The following is an 18,334-nucleotide window of genomic DNA, read 5'->3' as shown; positions in this document are numbered from 1 at the left end:
AAATGGTAGGATATTGGGGGAAGTTGAGGTCTGAAGGTATGTGAATATTGGAGAGTGGAAATGTGTATGCTGTGCTAGGAATATCCAAAGGGAAGGTAGCAGGGAATCCGATTCCCTCCTCACTTCTGTCTTAGCTAGACTCAGTTCTAGTGGTATATCTAGGAATGAATGAATGAATGCAAGCTTTTACTAAGTGTCTGGCTTTTAAAACTTCCTAACCTTTCCCATCCCACCTTTATAATTTTCTTACATTTTGTATTCCCCACTTACTCTGTTATTAGTGGCCAGTAAACATAAGTGCTATGTGCCAGGAACTGTGCTGATTGCCAGGACAGTGCTAACTGATAGGAAAATATACAAAAAGGAAGACATGCCTTTATTAAGTACCTGCTATATCCCAGGCACAGCGCTAAGTTTATACTCTTAATAGGGGGAGACCACACTTATATATGGACTGGAATGGTGATCGGAGAGTGGAGTTGGGCATAGGGAAGTCACAGGAAGGTGTGTGGTGTCATAGGACATTAATTGACACACTCTTCCTAGGGATGGTGTTTGAGTACTGCCCTGTTGAGTTGATTACTGTTACCAGATGGGTATGGGGAATGTTGAAATGAGAGATGGTGAAGGTGCATCTCAGTTTGTCAGGGAGATGACCCAAGGGCAGTGTGATGGACCTTAGATATGGTGAGCCTGGGTCGGAGCTGGAGGGCCAGCCTGTTCATGGTAGGAGGAGGAAGAGGACGGAACAGAGCATCCTGGATCTTTGCTTGGAGTGCCTTTCTTCCCACCCCACCTTCCCTAACCCAGTAGCACTCCTCTAAATTACTTTGAATATATTTCATATTTACTTGGATGTCCTTATCAATTTAATTAATATGTTCTAAATTAGGGACATTTATCTCCCTAAACCCCATTTTTCCCCCTGAACAGCCTTATTTCTGTTGAGGGCACTATCAGCCATTTGGGTTCACAAATTCATTGTTATCCTGACTTCCTCCTCTCTCTCTCATTCATCTTTACCTGGACCTTTGTAGTAGCAACTGATCTCCCTGCCTCTACCATCTCCTCGATAATCCATTCCTCACACGATTGAGGTTCTGAAAGTATAAGTCCAATCATGTCATGCTCATACTCAGCCAACTCCAATGATTTCTCTTTGCCTCCATAATAAGAGGTGCCAAGAGGGACATGGGCATCATAACAGATCTGGTAGTGGTGAGGGATATAATTGGTGGGATTAAAAGATAAATTGGGAGGAGGCAGCTGGGTAGCTCAGTGGATTGAGAGTCAGGCCTAGAGATGGGAGGTCCTAGGTTCAAATCCAGTCTCAGATACTTCCCAGCTGTGTGACCCTGGGCAAGTCACTTGACCCTCATTGCCCACCCTTACCATTCTTCCACCAAGGAGCCAATGCACAGAAGTTAAGGGTTTAAAAAAAATCAGGTGGGGGAGAGGAAAGGGAATAGCCTACGCCATAAGAAGGATGGACTTGTTAGGGTAAATCCTTAAGGAGATTGTTGAGTACTCTTATCTTGTTTCTCCCCAAGCTGAGACAGCCAAGAACCATGAGGATCCTTCTCCCAGTCCTGCTGAGCACCCTGCTTTGTGTTGGGCCAGGTCAGACCTTGGGACCTGTGATAGAGGTGGGGGAGGGAAAATTAGAACTGGGAAGAGTGAAAGCCTTAGGCCTTGGGGATATTATTTCTATGTTTTGGGGCTTGAAGAGCTGTGGTTGTGGGCTTGGTGAATTCTTTTTGTAAGTTGGGTAAATTGTGTCTCTACGGGAGATGGGGATAAAGTGGAGGGGAGAATTCCAGGGCTGCTGTGGGAGGATCTCCCTCTCCCCAGGACTCTGACCCTTGAGGTCTCAGCTGTGGGGAAAGGAGCCCGCTGCTTCCTCCACAGCTTTGTCTCAGCCAGGGATGGCATAGGGTGGGGCTCACAGGTCTTTATGTTGCAGCTCTGGGTATCCCTCCTTAGCCCATCTAACCAAAGTGATTTCCTCTCTATAGCTTACAGTATTAAGTGCTACAACTGTACAGGAGTAAAGCAAGTCAGTCAGTGCAACACTACTCAGTGCCCGGGGTCTTCAACTTTCTGTGGGAATTTGGAAGCTGAAGATAAAAATGGTAAGTCCTGCCAGGCCCCAGCTATTGTTTCAGACCCCAGGCTCCCTGGGCAATTTAGAATTTGGGGGCTAGAGTGGAAGGGATTCAAAAGGGCTTAGTGCTAGCTCGAATCTCCTCCATTGCTCATGCAATGAGAATTGTTTGACCAGTGCCAGGTCAGTCCCTCTGTTCCCTGTCCAGCTGAGTTTGTACTTGAAATTCACAGAATCACACAGTGTTAGAGTTAAAGAGACTTTAGTATATTTGAGTTCAACCCCTTCATTTTTTTAGAGAAGGGGAGTGAACACAGAATATTGAATTTCAGAGCTGGAAGAGACCCAATTGGGTTAGATGACCTCATCCAACCCTCTCATATTACACATGAGGAAACTCAAGCTCAGAGATGAGAGGTGATTTGCTCTAAGGCACACATCTAGTAAATGGAACAGAGGAGCCAGAACCCAAACCTAGGTCTCTTGAATTCATCTAAGCCTAATGATGCTTGCAACAACCATACGCCCTTTGTTTCTCTTCCATTCTTAGAGAGCTATCCTCTTTAGATTGGTGGTACTGGGTGGCACAGGCTGAGGCTTCAAGAATGGTTGGGATAACAAATAAGAAGGGTCCCATCTGGGATGTCCTTGCTGATGGAGTCCTCCAGAAGTACGAGGTTGACCATCTAGATAAAGGAATCAGTTACCAGAGATACAGGTACTGAGCAGAGGAGTTAGGAGATAGAATTCAGAGACATGAATTGATACCAGTGGATTCTAGATTTCAGTGGACAGATGAAGAGAGGTGGTCTGGGTTCAGGCAGATCATTTCACTACTCTACTTTCCCCACTTTGGGGAGAGTTTGCATTTCACAGAGTCAAAGACAGTTGCCTATAGGACTTGAGTGCTGGTGGACATCAGTATATCTTTATGTGTGACTACATGACACCAGCCTTAACTTCTGGCTTCTAATACAGAAACTTCAAATGGACAGCTCCCCAATGCAGAGGAAACAATTGTTTCTAAGGGAGGAATGGGGAGGGGCTTACATTAGGCTCTTGTCTTTAATACTTCTGTAGAAATTCATTGGCAGACAATTGGGACTGAGACCCTGAACTTGGTGTAATAATCATAATAGTAAGAATTTATATACAAGGTAGTTAAGTGATCTAGTGATAGAACAACTGTGCCTGGCGTCAGGAAGACCTGAGTTCAAATCTGACCCAAGATACTTCCTAGCTGGGCAAGTGCTTCAATTTCCTCATCTGTAGAAAGGAGCTGGATTAGGAAATGGTAAATCACTCCAGTATCTTTGCCAAGAAAACCCCAAATGGGGTCATGAAGAGTCAGACATGACTGAGCAACAAATAAAAAAAAAGCAAGTGTATCGCACTTTAAGATTTGCAAAGTACTTTATAAATATTTGATCCTCACAACAATACTGGGAGCTGTAAGTGCTATAATTATCTTTGAGGAAACTAGAATAAACTGAAGTTAATTGATTTGCCTAGAGTCATGCAGCTCGTAAGTATCTCATATAAGATTCAAACTTAGGTATTCCTGACTCCAAATGTAGCCCTCTAGTCACTGCATCACCTTTGTGATGCCTCCTTCAATGAACCTTCTTTCATTCCTAATGGGTATGTATTTTTATGTTCTAAAGTTCCCTCTAGCCCTGGCATTCTAGGATTGTAATTTGGGGTACCCTCTGCCAGCTGCTACAAGAATGACTTTGGGCAAAATACCCACCTTCCCTGGGCTTCTATTTTCTCACCTGTAAAGCTTTCCTGTGAGGGAATCAAGAGTATGAGGGAGGGGCAGCTAGGTAGCACAGTAGAAAGAGTACCAGTCCTGGATTTGGGACAACTTGGGTTCAAATCTGGCCTTCCTAGCTTCGTGACCCTGGGCAAGTCACTTAACCTTAATTGCCTAGCCCTTGCCCTTCTTCTGTCTTAGAATCCATACTAAGTCAGAATGTAAGGGACCCCCTCCCCCCAAAAAACGAGGGAGGAAGAACTTTGTAGAGTCCAGATCTCATACTTTCCCATGAATTTGACTGTTAAATGTTTCCAAACTCTTTTGATATCCATTAGGATTAGAGTTTCTTTTTAAGAAGTCCAAATGCCACTAATGATTCCTCATTTTTACTGAGAAAGAAACTGCAACCCAGAGAGATGAAGTAATCTGCTGAAGTTAGTAAGACTTAAACAAAAATCTTTCAACCCCAAACCCAGTGCTGTTTCTCTCCATCATTGCTCCTTGGAGGAGGAAGGCATTTCCTTCTTGGGTTCCAAGGACCCTTCAGTGAACTCCATACTTTGTTTTAACTGAGCCCACGCTGATCTCTCTGCCACCTTTTTCACCATTCCCAGAAATTTCTCTGATTCTGACCATGAGAAGCCCTGTTTGCCACCTGACACTTTTCTCTAGCTGAATAAACAGAAATAACAAAAGAACTTTGTGGGCCTATGTTCTAAGGTCCTCTCTAACACCAGTGTTCTAGGATTTGAAGTTGGAGTAGCCTCTGCTGTTTACCACGGTGTGATTCTGGGCAAATGGCTTTAATTTCTTAATCTTTTTCTGTCCTGCTCATTGCCTCATTGAGGCAGCTGGTGGTGCTGTGGATTGAGTGATGGGCCTTGATAAGGATTAACTGATAAGAATAAAAGAAGGGAGGTCAGAGAGTCAGTCATCATTTTATTGAGTAAAGGAACTGGCAAGTGGAGCAGGAAGCCTATTGATTAACTGACTCACTGAGGGGAGCTCCCTGTGGCCTTTTATATGGTTCTGGGGTAATAGGGATGACCTTGAGAAGGAGATTTCCATAAAAAGCAAAAGATGGGATTGGGCCATTTGAATAACAGCAACTAGGGACTGGGTCCTTTGAACAAACTGCTGGGAAGCAGAGAGCAGGAAGACCAGTGGGGGGGTGGGGTGGGGTCTGAGCTGCAGGCTCTGGGTAAGTTCCTGGAACTGGCTTTTTTCAAGGCAGAAGCTGCACTGTGGAGATTTGGGTATCAATGGCAACTTGGGCCCGAAGTGGGTCTTCTTTGGCTCTGGAATGACCACTTCTGCTTTCCATGTTATTTCACCAGCCCCTGGGTAGATAGGGAGCCCAACTGAATTTAGATAGTTAGTGAAAGAATTGTTCATCCCATTTTTAAACCTTGGTGTCAGGAAGCCCTGAATTCAAATTCAGCCTCAGATCATTACCATGGGACCCTTGGAAAATTGTTTGACTTCTGCTTGTCTGAAATTTCTCAACTGTAAGATGGGAGAGGGGAGTAATAATAGCATCTCCCTTGTATAATTGTTGTAAAGATTGAACAAGATTAATATTTGTAAAAATCACTTAGCACAGTGCCTGGTACATGCATCATAGGCACCATATAAATTATTATTCTCTTTTGACAGATGAAAGGATATGTATCCTTTCATCTGTCAAATGAGGGACTTAGATTATATGACCTCAGTTTCATTCCAGCTCTGCACTCATAATGCTGGGACTAAATGCTACACAAAGGATATATTTATGCAGCATTTCTTCAACAAGCACTTATTAGGCACCTACTATATACCATGTATTATGATACATGTTGGAAACACAAGGACAGAAAACAAAACAGAACAAAACAAAACAGAAAAAAAGAAAAAAGTTCCTGCCTTTAAGGAGTTTATATCCTATTCAGAGAGAATAGCATGTTCAGAAAAAAAATTATCTATATCTTCAAAGTTAGTACGAAGTAATATATAGGAGGGGAAGGCACTAGCAATTAGTGGCGGCTTCCTGTAAAAAGTGGGATCTGAACTTAATCTAAAGGAACTCAGAGATCTCATGAATTGGGGGATGTTAACATGGAAATAAATACAAAATTTCCAAGTAGTTAGAAATCACACTCTTTAATCAGGAAAAAGGGATAGGTTTATTATTCTGGCTACCACACAGAGTCATGAGCTAAATACCACAGAGAGCCAAAGGCTCTGGGAACTGTATCCCTGGGAGAAGACACAGCTCTTAGTGCCAACTCCAAAAAAGATACTGAACCTGAGAGTTTCTTATACCCTTTTGGGAAGCTTACAAAGACTAAACATAAACAGATATATAAACCTCTTAACATTCAGCAGCTATGGCATTAGGGAACAGTCAGCTATAACAAATCAAATGCAAAGGTCAAACTCAGGAGCTGGGCTTTCGGAGAGGAAACTTTTATCCAGTAGAGAAGCTTCCAAAATAAAAAGGTACTTAACATCCAAACCAAAATTGGCGCGCTTAGTACTGGGGTTTCTCAAAAGTGAGAGTAAAGTGAGTCATCTAAAAATCCATGTTGACAGGGGTAAAGAAGGAGTACACTCTCGGTAGGAGGGTTAGTCTGTGCAGAGAGAGACATGGTGACAGAAGATATAATTATATATACGGAAGAGAGTGAATAGGTCAGTTTGGTGGAAAGTAGAATGTAGTAAGGGGAGAAGTGTGTAATGAGCCTGTAAAGCTAGGTTGAAGCCCGACATAGATGGAAAAGGACTTTCAGAATCAAACAGAAGAATTGTGTTATTTGAGGGTCAAGACTGAGCTTCATGAGTCTGAGAGTGACACTGACCTCTGCTTTAGGCTTATAAATGTGGTAGCTGGGTGAAAGACCAGTAGGAGAAGGGGAGAGACTGGAGGCAGGGAAGTCATTTCGAAGATTATTAGCTGGTAGTCTAAGTGAGAGGTGATGAATGGGGAGAAGTAAGAGGTGTAGTGAGAATTCGGGGGATGGAACAATCTTTGTGGGTTAGAGTATTCAGGGAAATCTTCCTGAAAGAGGTGAGTCTCCAGGACCTTAGATTCAAATTAAGAGAGAAGAATAGCAACCTAAACAATGGAGGGAAAAGCATCAGTGAGCCTATGATGTGTAGGAGGTGGTAAGGAGACTTCTTTGGCTGAAATAGGAAGTGGATGTAGAATAGGGAAGGAAGAAGGAATTTCTGTGGTTTATATATATAAAGTGGTTTATGCCTTGAATGCCATTTTCTTCTATTTTCTACAGGACCAGCAGATAAAAAGATATACTTCAAAGGATGTACTAGTTCCTGTGTAAATTTTTTCAAGGAATTCTTGGAAAAGGCCCATGCAGAGATCCCTCCAACTTTAATTGAAGTGGGTTATTCCTGTTGTTCAAAGGAACTGTGTAATGGGGCAGATGGGATCAGTGGCAGCCCCTTGGCACTGATAGGGGCACTCCTGCTTAGCCTTGGACCTGCCTTCCTCTGGGCTGGGCTGTGAGAACTTCAGTCACTTCCTTGTGATTCCTGCCTTGTGGTTTCTCTTAAGCCTCAGGAACATATAAGCAACTTCCTCCTTGCACTTTCCCTTCCCCGATCCTGACCAATTGCATGTAGAATTTAATAGAACTTTGTCAATTCTAGTAGACATATATACATGTGTAAGGATGCATGATAGAAACATATCTACATACTATAGATGCTCAGACACAAACATTTACTATTCCTTGGAGTTATCAACGCTTCTGCATGATCTTGTTTGTTACCAGTGGGAGCTACCCGGGAATGATTGAGCACTTAACCCCTTTTAGGGGTATGTGTGGAGAGCCCTCAGAGGCCTGTTTCTCTGGATGTCTTTCTTTTCTTAGTTTCATTTAGGCCTTTTATTTTTATATTGCATCCTTTTCTAAATGTATCCATTCCATTCTCCCCTGAGCGAACCATCTCTTATACCAAAAGCTAAAAGAAACAAAAGCATTTCAGCAAAATCATCCAACACAATGAATCACATTTATCAGACTAAGCAATGCTTTGTACCCAGAGTCCCCTTCTCCAGTGAAAGCAAGGAGATGCATTTTCTCATCTCTTCTCAGGTACAATTAATCATTATAATATACAGTGCTTGGTTTCATTTAAAAATGATTTCCATTTGATGATATTGTTGTTATTGTGTTTATTGTTCTTGTATTGCTTACTTTACTTTCCATATGTTACTATGTCTTCACAGGTTTCTTAAGATTCCTTATATCTATTGTTTTCTACAGTGCCATTCTTGAAATGATGAATGCTCACTTGGTTTACTGTATCTTTCCCTCAACATTCCCAAGTCTCTTTGTAGGGAGAAAAATGCCCCTATGAAAGGGCATCATGATGATAATAATATTACCATTAATAACATTAAATAATGATTAATTATTACTGTCAATATTTAATGATAATGGATTAGTAATACCATTAATAGCATCATCACAATAGTAATGTTGATGTTCACCGTCCAATCAAAAAGCAGTTCTGTCAGGTTGGTGGCAATGTTTCCATACATTCTTTATATCTAGTCTTTCCCCTTTCCTCCCACCCAATCCTTTGTACTTCCTGTCTCCTTTTCTAGGGGGGATGACCCTGAAGAAAAAAGGAGGAAGACATCAACTGCTAATTTCTAGTTCTACTCTCAAAGTTATTCTTTAATTCAGGAGAGTGCCCTACTGTCAATCTTTTTTGGTGGGTGGTGGGATGGGAGAAGAATTAGATAAATAACTGTAATAGAAATAGTCCAGGACTTAGAGGAAGACATGGATAGGTTGAATCCTGGCTTTATTTCTTCCAAATTATGTAAAACTGGGAAAATTAATTCCTTCTGTTCTTCACTTTCTTTATCTATAAATGCACTATTGAGCTCACAGGGACCTGGGGAGGAAAGTCTCTTTATAAATTTGAAATCATTATGGAAATGTGAATTGTTATTCTTTGTAGTTGCCACCAGCCCCTTACTGGCTTAATAAAATCTTATCAGAGAAACTCTTGTCCCTATGTAATTTTTAGGGTTTTCATTTTTTAAAATATATATCTGCATATATTTTAAACATCTTCACTTCCAAATGTGTTCCTCTTCCTCCCCCATCATACCCAAGGAGTCATCATCAGTAACAAAGAAGAAAGAAGGGAAAAAGACAAAAAAGGCAATTCAGGAGTTCAATACATCAAACACATTTGATAATTAATGCAATGCTTCAAGCCCATAATCCCCCACCACTCCAGAGAAGGGAGAAAGGCATTTTCACATCTCTTCTTAGGGCCAATCTTGATTATTCTAATTATACAGGGTTCATTTTATGGGCTCTTGGTGTATTTTGAGGGTTGTATTTTTTTTCATATGGTTGTAGTCACTGTGTATCTTGTTTTCTTGGTTCTTTTCAATTCACTTTGCTTCAGTTCATATTAATTTTCCCATGCCTTTCTGAATTCTTTATGTGTGTTGTTTCTTATAGCACAGTAGTATACCATCCCATTCCTATGCAACAATTTGTTTTAGCCATTCCTCAATTGAAGAGCACTATACAGGGCATCTCAGGAAGCTGTCCTAACCATAAGTATCTCTTTGGTAGAAATGATTAACTTGGCTCATTGATTTGCTCAAACTATCCCACACTATTAACATGCAGAAGTGCCAAATCCCCCGGGAGGTTTGGAGGGTGGTGGTCTTGCTGAGCTTTGTATCTTCCTTGGAGATATGAACTTTAATAGAATGGGCAGAAATTAGTAATGTGCCAAGCTTGGACCCATTGAAGCCATGAAAAGGTCACTGACTTTTCAAGGGGTGATATTCTCAGTGATCATCTTTCCTTTTACTATTATCTCTGGAAATGGGTGTCTCCTTGTGAAGATTTAGACATTAAATTGATCCGATGCTTAGTTTTATGGATGGCTTTGCCTCTTGTAGACTCTCTTACTATTTCTCTATTGAGTTCAACTCCATCTCTAGTGAGTCCCCAAGGAATGGGGGATTTGGGCAGATCTGAATGATCAGTAGTTTGTGGACCAGCAGCACTGGACCATCAAGGATATCTCTTTGCTTGGGCATGACCACCAGAACTTAAGACTGACTGACAGACAATCATCGGTGGACACCAAGGAGCTAGGGTGAGGCAAAACTAAGGAAATACAATCCAAGCAATCTTAACTGCTTTCTCCAACTCTACAAATGGTAATAATAATAACAATTACAACATCTGGAATAAATACAGAAAACACAGGAAGAGAGGAGCTATAAACAGAAAGGATGAGCTTGACCTTTGTGTGAAAATTAATTTGTGTATTTTTATTAAACTGTGAATGGTTCCAGTTTAAGATTTCACATTTTTTTTTTTGAGGTGGGGCAGGTTTATGTATGTGAAGTTTTGTGTTGATGGTTTTTAAATAACATTTATTTTAAAAAACAGAACCCTTCCTCCCTTATATTTTTCCACTGACCACATCCCCACCCTCTTTTCCTTCCTGGGATTCAGGCCAAAGACAGGAAATTCTGGGGTATTTGAGCTGAGGATTCTCCAGAGAGCCCTCAGAGTCAAGATTTTAAATATCATTTATATATTTTTCTCCAGATATCTGGAGATATATGTAAACTCTCCCTTCTTTCCTAGTTTCTTCACCCATTCCTTCCAGATTCTGGGTTTTTCCTCTTCTTCTTTTAAGAAAACTTTCTTCTGTAAGTCTGACCTAGTTCCTTGCAGATGATAAGTCCACTTTTGTAATCTAGGGGGTAACAGATAGACAGTGGTCTGGTGTTCTCCGGGACTGCAACCCTGAGACAATCAGAAAATCCCAAAGTGATACCAGACCGAATAAAAGCCCCAGGCATGACTTCACAAAGCACATTCACAAACAAGGACCTTCCCACTGAGCTCAGAAATGTGCAACTTCCTGACTATAAAACCACAGGATTAATTGTATAATTACTTGTAAACATGCATCTCACCAGCTATACAATAATAGTTTCCAGAGTCCATTCACACACAAAAAAACAAGTTCTTTCTGCTCCCAAAATCAACTTATTAACTCTGAATATGTAAACAACAACAAGGAAATGCTCTGCTGGACTTGAAGTTTGAATCCTGTCTTTGCCCCTCATTAATCACATGATCTTTGCTCAGAACCTCTGTTATCTCATCTGTGAAATGGGTATAATAATATTGACTCTACCTAACATTCTATTCGTAACTCCTTTGTAAACTTTTTTTTTTAAATTGTTGAATCATTTTTTATTTTAACAACTAATTCCAGCATTTACTAAAAGACAAGCTGAAATCCCAGAAAGAAAACAACAAAAGTTTTGCAAGCTTTTGGAAGGAAAGCATTCATCAAACAAACATTTGCTAAATGCTAGATGCTGAGGATACAAATAAAGAAAATGAATTCCACATAAGGAACTGATAGTCTAATGTAAGAGATTTTAAAACAAATAAAAACAGCATTAAATATAAAAGGAATAAATACAAAATGGTTAAATGGAGCCCTCCACCAAAATAGTGCCTTCCCCTCCAAGGTGGCTGGAGGAAGGAAGACACTTCCTTTGTAAACTTTTAAGGTACTACAAAAATTTCAGGTAATATTATTAACTCTGTATTCATAAACATAAAACTTGCTGAGGGAAGAAGGGGACAAGCATTTTAAGTATCTACTATGTGGCAGACATTATCTTAAGCACTCTACCAATAGCATCTCATTTGACCCTAACAACAACCCTGGAAAGTAGATGCTATTATGATCTCCATTTTATAGTTTAGGAAACTGAAGAAGTCAGAGGTGACACAACTTATCCAGGGTCCCATACCTAGTAAGTGTCTGAGGCAGGATTTGAATTCAAGTATTCCTGACTAGATTCAGAGATCAATCCACTATACCACTGAACACACAACTCATAGGTATAATATACAATATGGATAGTTGAGATCTACCCTATTCTCTTACTTCCTCAACTAGTTGTGGACTCTTGTTTTCTCAAGCTCCTCTATCCTCCATTTCCCCCATACTCCTCCTCCTACCTCTGAATGGACTCTTCGTGCCCTGTCTGGGGGATGGGCAGGAGACCCTCCTCCTAAACTTGATAATCTTCTTCTCTTCTGCCAGCCTATATCATGACCTTTTCCTTTAGTCTTGAGGACTCTCCTTCTTCTAGGGTCATTGTCCTCATTCTTGGAATTTCTCCCCCAAATTGAGCATTTTCCTCTAAATCTGAAAGCTTCTTACCCAAACCCAGACTCTCCCATAATTCCAAATTTCCCTTTTCTCCTTCTTTCCTAATAAATCTCATAATATTAGAGCCCCATCAGGATTTCCCTTAATCTCAGCCTGGGGTCTCACCTGGTTCCTGTTGTTCAAGGATGAGGAAGAGGACTCTCTAGATTTTTGATTGTGTCAGCTGGGAACAGGGATGGGAAAGGATTTATAATTAAAGATCAGATCTTCAGCCAGGGCCTTCTTGCTAGCTGTGGGAGGCCTGCTCCCACAGGAAAGGGGTCTTCTTGGAAGGATGATGGCATCGGTGTAAACAAGAATGAGAACAGTCAGAGTTTCAGACAGGCTTCACAGAGACTGCTCTAATCTGGTTTGAGCTGTCTTTATTTTATATACTTTAAAGGTCACACATATGGTTGGCATGGAATTTCATTTTCAACATACAACTTTTCTTAGAGATAATGAATAAGTCATATATTAACTTTGTTACTAACAACTTTTCATTATCCAGTAGCTTTCAATATTTTTCAAAGATATGTGGGGTGGGACATACCAGTCCTTTCAAGGAACAACTTCTTTATTTTTCATCCATTCTCCTTCCTATGTTAACATTCTGGATTAGGGATCAGGAGAGGCTTTGAAACAGGCTTAGCCTGTTATTATGCCAGCTCCTGTAAATGGGAGTGAAAAATCCAAGTGCAGTTTTGTTGAGGTTTTTAAATCTTTAACATTAACTCACTATTTTCTGGTTTATTGTGAGGTGACTTTTAGGAGAATTTCTGTATTATACATATAAGGGTGGGACTTTCCTGGGAGTCTGTAGAGGCTCTAGGTAGCCCCCAGCTATTCTTCTGTATTTCCCTGGGGCTGAGTAGTGTTATTGATCATTATGATTTCAATAATAGGGTGTGTCAGTTAGAGAGGAGTCAGACAGGGGAGTCTGAGTGGGTGTTTTCCATCCTTCCTAAGGGTCGCTTTGCAGCCCTTGGTCCCCACCTGTGATCATGTCAGACAGGATGGATTTGATGGCTCCCAGCAGCCAGCCAAGGATATCTTCTCCTCCCCACCTCCTCCCTATACCCCAGGATGTCTCCCTCCTAGCCTTCTCCTTTTCTCTTGTTTTGCAGTTTTATTTTTTTTTAAACCTTTATCTTCCATCTTAAAATCAATATTGTGTATAGGTTCCAAGGCAGAAGAGTAGTAAAGGCTAGGCAATGGGGGTCAAGTGACTTGCCCAGAGTTACACAGCTAGGAAGTGTCAGAGGCCACATTTGAACCCAGGGCCTCCCATCTCTGGACCTGGCTCTCAATCCACTGAGCTACCCAGCTGTCCCATGCTAGACTTATTTTCAAGTGAGATCTTCTAGCATCATTTCACCTATTCCTTCTTCTGTTCTCTAATCCCTAGTGAAAATGAACTTTTTCTTGCTGCTATGGGATCTTCCACAGACTATTCTTCCTCTGGGTCTTTGCTGATATCTTTTCCTCTGCTGAAATCTTAAGAGAAGGAAGACTGAGGTACAGCATGGGCAGGAAGTTTGCCTTGGAATGCTGTGACTCCTGGGCTTTCCCAGCATCCCTCTCTGTGCCCATTGGCTTGACTATGGCAATGCCTTTCCCAGAAGCTCAATTTGGGTTAGTCCCCAAAGGTTATAGAAACCATATTGATACACTGTGTAGGTTTCTGAAATGAGAACAATAAATGAGAATGAGATTAAAAAGGAGAATACAAAAAAAAAGAGAAACTAACAAACCTAAGATATTTCAGACATAGATGACATCTGAGACCCTATGGCCTCACGTCTGTCCCTCTTACTTTCATGGGCTTTATCACATTCTATCTGGTGATCTAGGAATCTGGCTATGTGCCCAGTCTCCTTAAGCTCTTTGGCATCTCTGTCTTCCAGAGCTGAGAGCCTTCACTCACATATAATAGCTGGGTGTGGTGAAAAAAGCAGAGGTTCAAATCTTGACACTGCTACTAGCTAGGTGACCTTGAGTAAATGACATACTTTCTATGGACTGGCTTTCAGGAGGAGAGATTTCAAATGTGAAAAGCTGTCTTAGAGGCTGTTAAGAACAAACCTCTTAATCTTATGGATGAAGAAATCGAGAAGTTAAAAGGTTTACTCAGAATCATATAGCTAGGAGGTGTCTGAAGGGGGATTCACAGCCAGGGCTTCCTGATTCCAAATGAAGTCTGCCTTTGGAGTCAATTCCTCAAAGTCTTGAAATTGAGAGGCAGCTGGGTGGCTTAGTAGATTGAGAGCCAGGTCCAGAGATGGGAGGCCCTGGGTTCAAATGTGGCCTTAGATACTTCCTAGCTGTGTGATCCTAGACTAGTCACTTAACCCCCATTGCCTAGCCTTTACCTTAGAACCAATACCCATTATTGATTCTAAGATGGAAGGTAAGGGTTTAAAAAAAAAAGTCTTGAAATTGATTTTTCCAGTAGCCTATCTCCCCCCCTCCCAACTCCAATCCTGAGCCCTCCAACTCTGCCTCCATCCTGCAAGGCATGGGGATGGGGTGGGGTAGGGGTGGGAATGGGGAGTGGTGGGACCTTTCCATTTAAGATAAAAATATCTATCTTATATCAAATAACAGTTTGAAGCTCAAAGGCTGATTTTCTGCTTTGAATTCCTCCCTCAGACCTCAGGGTTGAAAACACAGATGCTCTACTTCTTTTTATAAAATTGTATTTTTTTGTTTTTGTTTTTATATCACCAGAATTTCTCTCAGTATTTCTTGCCCTTCCCTTCCTAGAGTGATAGCCCATATGACTAATATTTTATTAAGGAAAAAAAGAAGAAAATGGTAGAAGAGAAAAAATGAATCAAAATGGATCAAGAAATCAAACAAGTCTGAAGATATATTCCATGTACGACACCCATGAACATCCTCCCCACCACCTCAGTGAAAAGGAATGGGGTGAAAGTTTCTTCTCATTTTTCTCCTTCGAAGTTATGCTTCTTTATAATTTTTCAACTTTCACTTTTCAACAAACAACATTGTTGTAGTCATTGCATATATATAATATAACATTTCTTGCCTCTTCTTACTTTGATCTGTATCAGTTCTTTCTTTCTTTTATAAAAAAATAACAACAAAAAACTCTTACCTTCTGTCTTAGTATCAATCCCTTCATTTATTTATCTATCCATCCATCCATCCATCCATCCATCCTCCATCCATCCATCCATCCATCCGCTAATTTATTTATTTATTTGCCTGTTTGTTTATTTATTTAATAAATTGCCTTCCATCTTGGAATCAATGCTAAGTACTGGTTCCAAGGCAGAAGAGAGGTAAGCAATGGAGTCATGTGACTTGCCTAGGGGCACACAGCTATGAAATTTCTAAGGCCAGAGTTGAATTCAGTATCTCCCATCTCTAGGCCTGGCTCTCCATCCACTGAATCACCTAGCAATCCCTTTAGTATCAATTCTAAGACAGAAGAACATCAAGGACTAGGCAATTGGTATTAAGGGACTTGTCTAGGGTCTCACAGCTAGGTAGTATCTAAATTCAGATTTGAATCCAGATCCTCCCACTCTGTTGTTTTATCCTCTACTACCTAGCTGACCCTATATGAATTCATAAGTTTTCCATGACCTTTTTATGGCATAGAAATATTACTTATATTTTTGTCCCCAAATTTGTTTAACCATTCCCCAGGCAATAGGTAACAATTTTGTTTTGACTTCTTCAATTTCTTTTGTTATCAAACAAAAAAAATGTTGCTATAAATCATTTGGGGTATAGAAGACTTTTTTCCTTATCAATGATTTCAATTTAGTAGTGGAATCTTGGAGTCAAAGAATATAGACATTTTAGCAATTTTATTTATGTAGTTCCAAATTACTTTCCAAAATAATTATAGTGATTTACAGTGTTGCCAGCAATGCACAACCTATCCAGTATTGACAATTTCTGTCCTTGGTTATCATTTTCAATTTGCAGGATATGATATGAAACCTCAGTGTTCATTTAATTTGTACTTCTTTTATAAGTGATTTGGATTCTTTCACATGGTTGTTAATTGTGATTCTTCTTTTAAAAACTGTTTCTTCACATTTATCTTTTGGGGAATAGTGTTTGGTTATATACATACACTTATACATTTATATGCAGATATGTATATAATTATATGTATGTATATATCCCAAAATATTTATCTGTTTTGTTGTTCTTCAGTCATTTCAGGCTTATCTGACCCTTTGTGACCCTATTTGAGGTTTTCTTGGCAAAGATACTGGAGTGGTTTGCAATTTCCTTTTCCATTTGTGTCTATACATGTCTATAAATTTTTGGCATCCCCAAAGTCTTAGTGCAGTTTTAAGCTATTAAAGCCTATAAATTATTCATTGCTATATCTTGGGTACCAAGCCCTTTCTGAGAAACCTGATAAAAAGTTTTTTCTCATTCGCCTTCCCTTCTGCTTCTCTTCTAATCCTTTTTCAGTAATTTGTACAGCAACTTTTCAATTTTATATAATCGAAGTTTTCTCTTGTCATTTGTAATTGCGTCTGTCTCTTATTTGGGTAAGAATGCAAATAAAATCTCTTGAGGGTTGGGAAGGACATATTATTTACTTTTCTTCTAATTTTTTACTGTATAATATTTAACACTAAGGTTGTTTTTCCTCTTTGAATTTATTATGGAATAGAATGTAAGTTGTTGGACCTCCTGACTCTAGGCTTATGCCTCCCAAACTGCCCCTGGAATATTTGAGTGATTAGAATGTCTCATGCTGGATAGCAGAATTTATTATGTATCACTTAGGTTTCAAATTGTGGAGTATAGAGGTTTGCATGAAGAAAATTATGGAGAACAAAGCAGGTACTGGAATAATTCAACACATAACATAAGATGCTAAAAACAAGTAACTTCATCTCCACTGATAAGCTCTGCGCTCACTTCTTATTTTGTAAATGTTTAATAAAGGGGTTCCTGATCCTTAAGATTTTCTGGCTTTTTAGTTTTCCCACCAACTTTTCTTATTAAATAAAGAATTCTTTCTTAAGTAATTTCTGTTTTCCAATTTATGAATCATTAGAATATTGAGGTCCATTTTTTTTTGTTCTCTCTTGTCCAGTCTGTTTCATTGATTTATTTCTCTGTTTTTGAATGAATAGCAAATGGTTTTGATGACTGCTGATTTAAAATATAGTCGGAGGTATAGAAGTGTTCTTTTCCCTTTATTTCTGACTTTTTTCATTATTTCCCTTGATATTCTAAATCTTTTGTTTCTTCAGATGAATTTTAATTTTATTTTAAGGAGATCTGTAGTACAATGGTGTCAAACTGAATACCTACAGGTCATATATTGGCTTAAAGAACTATAAATGAACACTATGTAAGTTGTATTGTATTTTTATATATTTTCTTAGACATTTCCCAATTAATCTGGTTGGACTGCACTCAGCAATTTTCAGAGAGCAGGCATCTGGAGTATATCCATCTATACTCTGTTGTTTTAGTATCCCATGGATGGCATGGTTGGGGCAGTTTGGTGGCACAATGGATGAAGCACTGGACTTGGAGTCAGGAAAATCGGAGTTCAAATTCAGCCTCATATATTTATATAGCTGTGTGATCCTGGGCAAGTCATTTAAGCTCGGTTTGTCTCAATTTCCTTATGTATAAAATAGAGATAATAATAGCAACTTCTCTGCAGGGCTGTATTGAGGACTAAATGAAATAATAATTGTAAAGTGATTAGCACAATGTCTGGCACATTGTAAGTGCTAGGTGTTAGCTATGATTATTTATTATTACTATTATTTTTATAGCGGTATTAAAACTGTGTATTAACTTTAGTAATAGTATCATTTTTATGATATTGGCCTGACCCAGCTATATGCACTGAACATTCCTCCAGCTAGTTAAGTTGATCTTTATTATTTTAAGATGTACTTTGTAATGAAGCCTTGTCAAGTATTTGTGTGCTCTGGTAGATTGATTCTTAAATATTTTGTAGTTATGTTGAATGCAATGTTTCTTTCTAGTATTATCTCTTAGAATTTGTTACTATTATACAAATGCTATTGACTTTTAAAGGATTCTTTTGTAGTCTGCAATGCTGTTGAAATTATTATTTTAGTTGGTATCTTGCTGATTTCTTTGGCTTTTCCAAGTAAACTCTTATGTCAACAGTAAATATAGAGAGTTTTAATTTAATGTTTACCCATTTTTACGAGTCTAGCTTCTTCCTCTTGTCTTATTTCTGT

At 39.5% G+C, this 18,334-nt stretch overlaps 1 protein-coding gene across 1 annotated transcript; it reads left to right on the top strand.

The window, feature by feature from the left end:
* The first annotated feature begins 1,568 nt into the window (after window positions 1-1,568).
* On the top strand, window positions 1,569-8,876 carry LOC123231986 (lymphocyte antigen 6H-like). Its single transcript, XM_044658311.1, has 3 exons — window positions 1,569-1,620; window positions 2,016-2,132; window positions 7,136-8,876. The coding sequence occupies exons 1-3, from the start codon at window positions 1,569-1,571 to the stop codon at window positions 7,369-7,371; spliced, it is 405 nt and encodes a 134-aa protein (XP_044514246.1). The 3' UTR covers window positions 7,372-8,876.
* Window positions 8,877-18,334: the final 9,458 nt, after the last annotated feature.

This window comes from Gracilinanus agilis, chromosome 1 (assembly GCF_016433145.1).
Source record: "Gracilinanus agilis isolate LMUSP501 chromosome 1, AgileGrace, whole genome shotgun sequence".
NCBI lineage: Eukaryota > Metazoa > Chordata > Mammalia > Didelphimorphia > Didelphidae > Gracilinanus > Gracilinanus agilis.
This window is presented reverse-complemented; position numbering and strand designations above follow the sequence as displayed.

Bases quoted from the DNA above. Each gene is read 5' to 3' on its own strand.
- LOC123231986 (XM_044658311.1), top strand. From the start codon at position 1,569: ATGAGGATCCTTCTCCCAGTCCTGCTGAGCACCCTGCTTTGTGTTGGG. The intron at 1,621-2,015 runs GTCAGACCTTGG...TCCTCTCTATAG, and splicing joins CCTGCTTTGTGTTGGGCCAG to CTTACAGTATTAAGTGCTAC. The intron at 2,133-7,135 runs GTAAGTCCTGCC...TATTTTCTACAG, and splicing joins GGAAGCTGAAGATAAAAATG to GACCAGCAGATAAAAAGATA.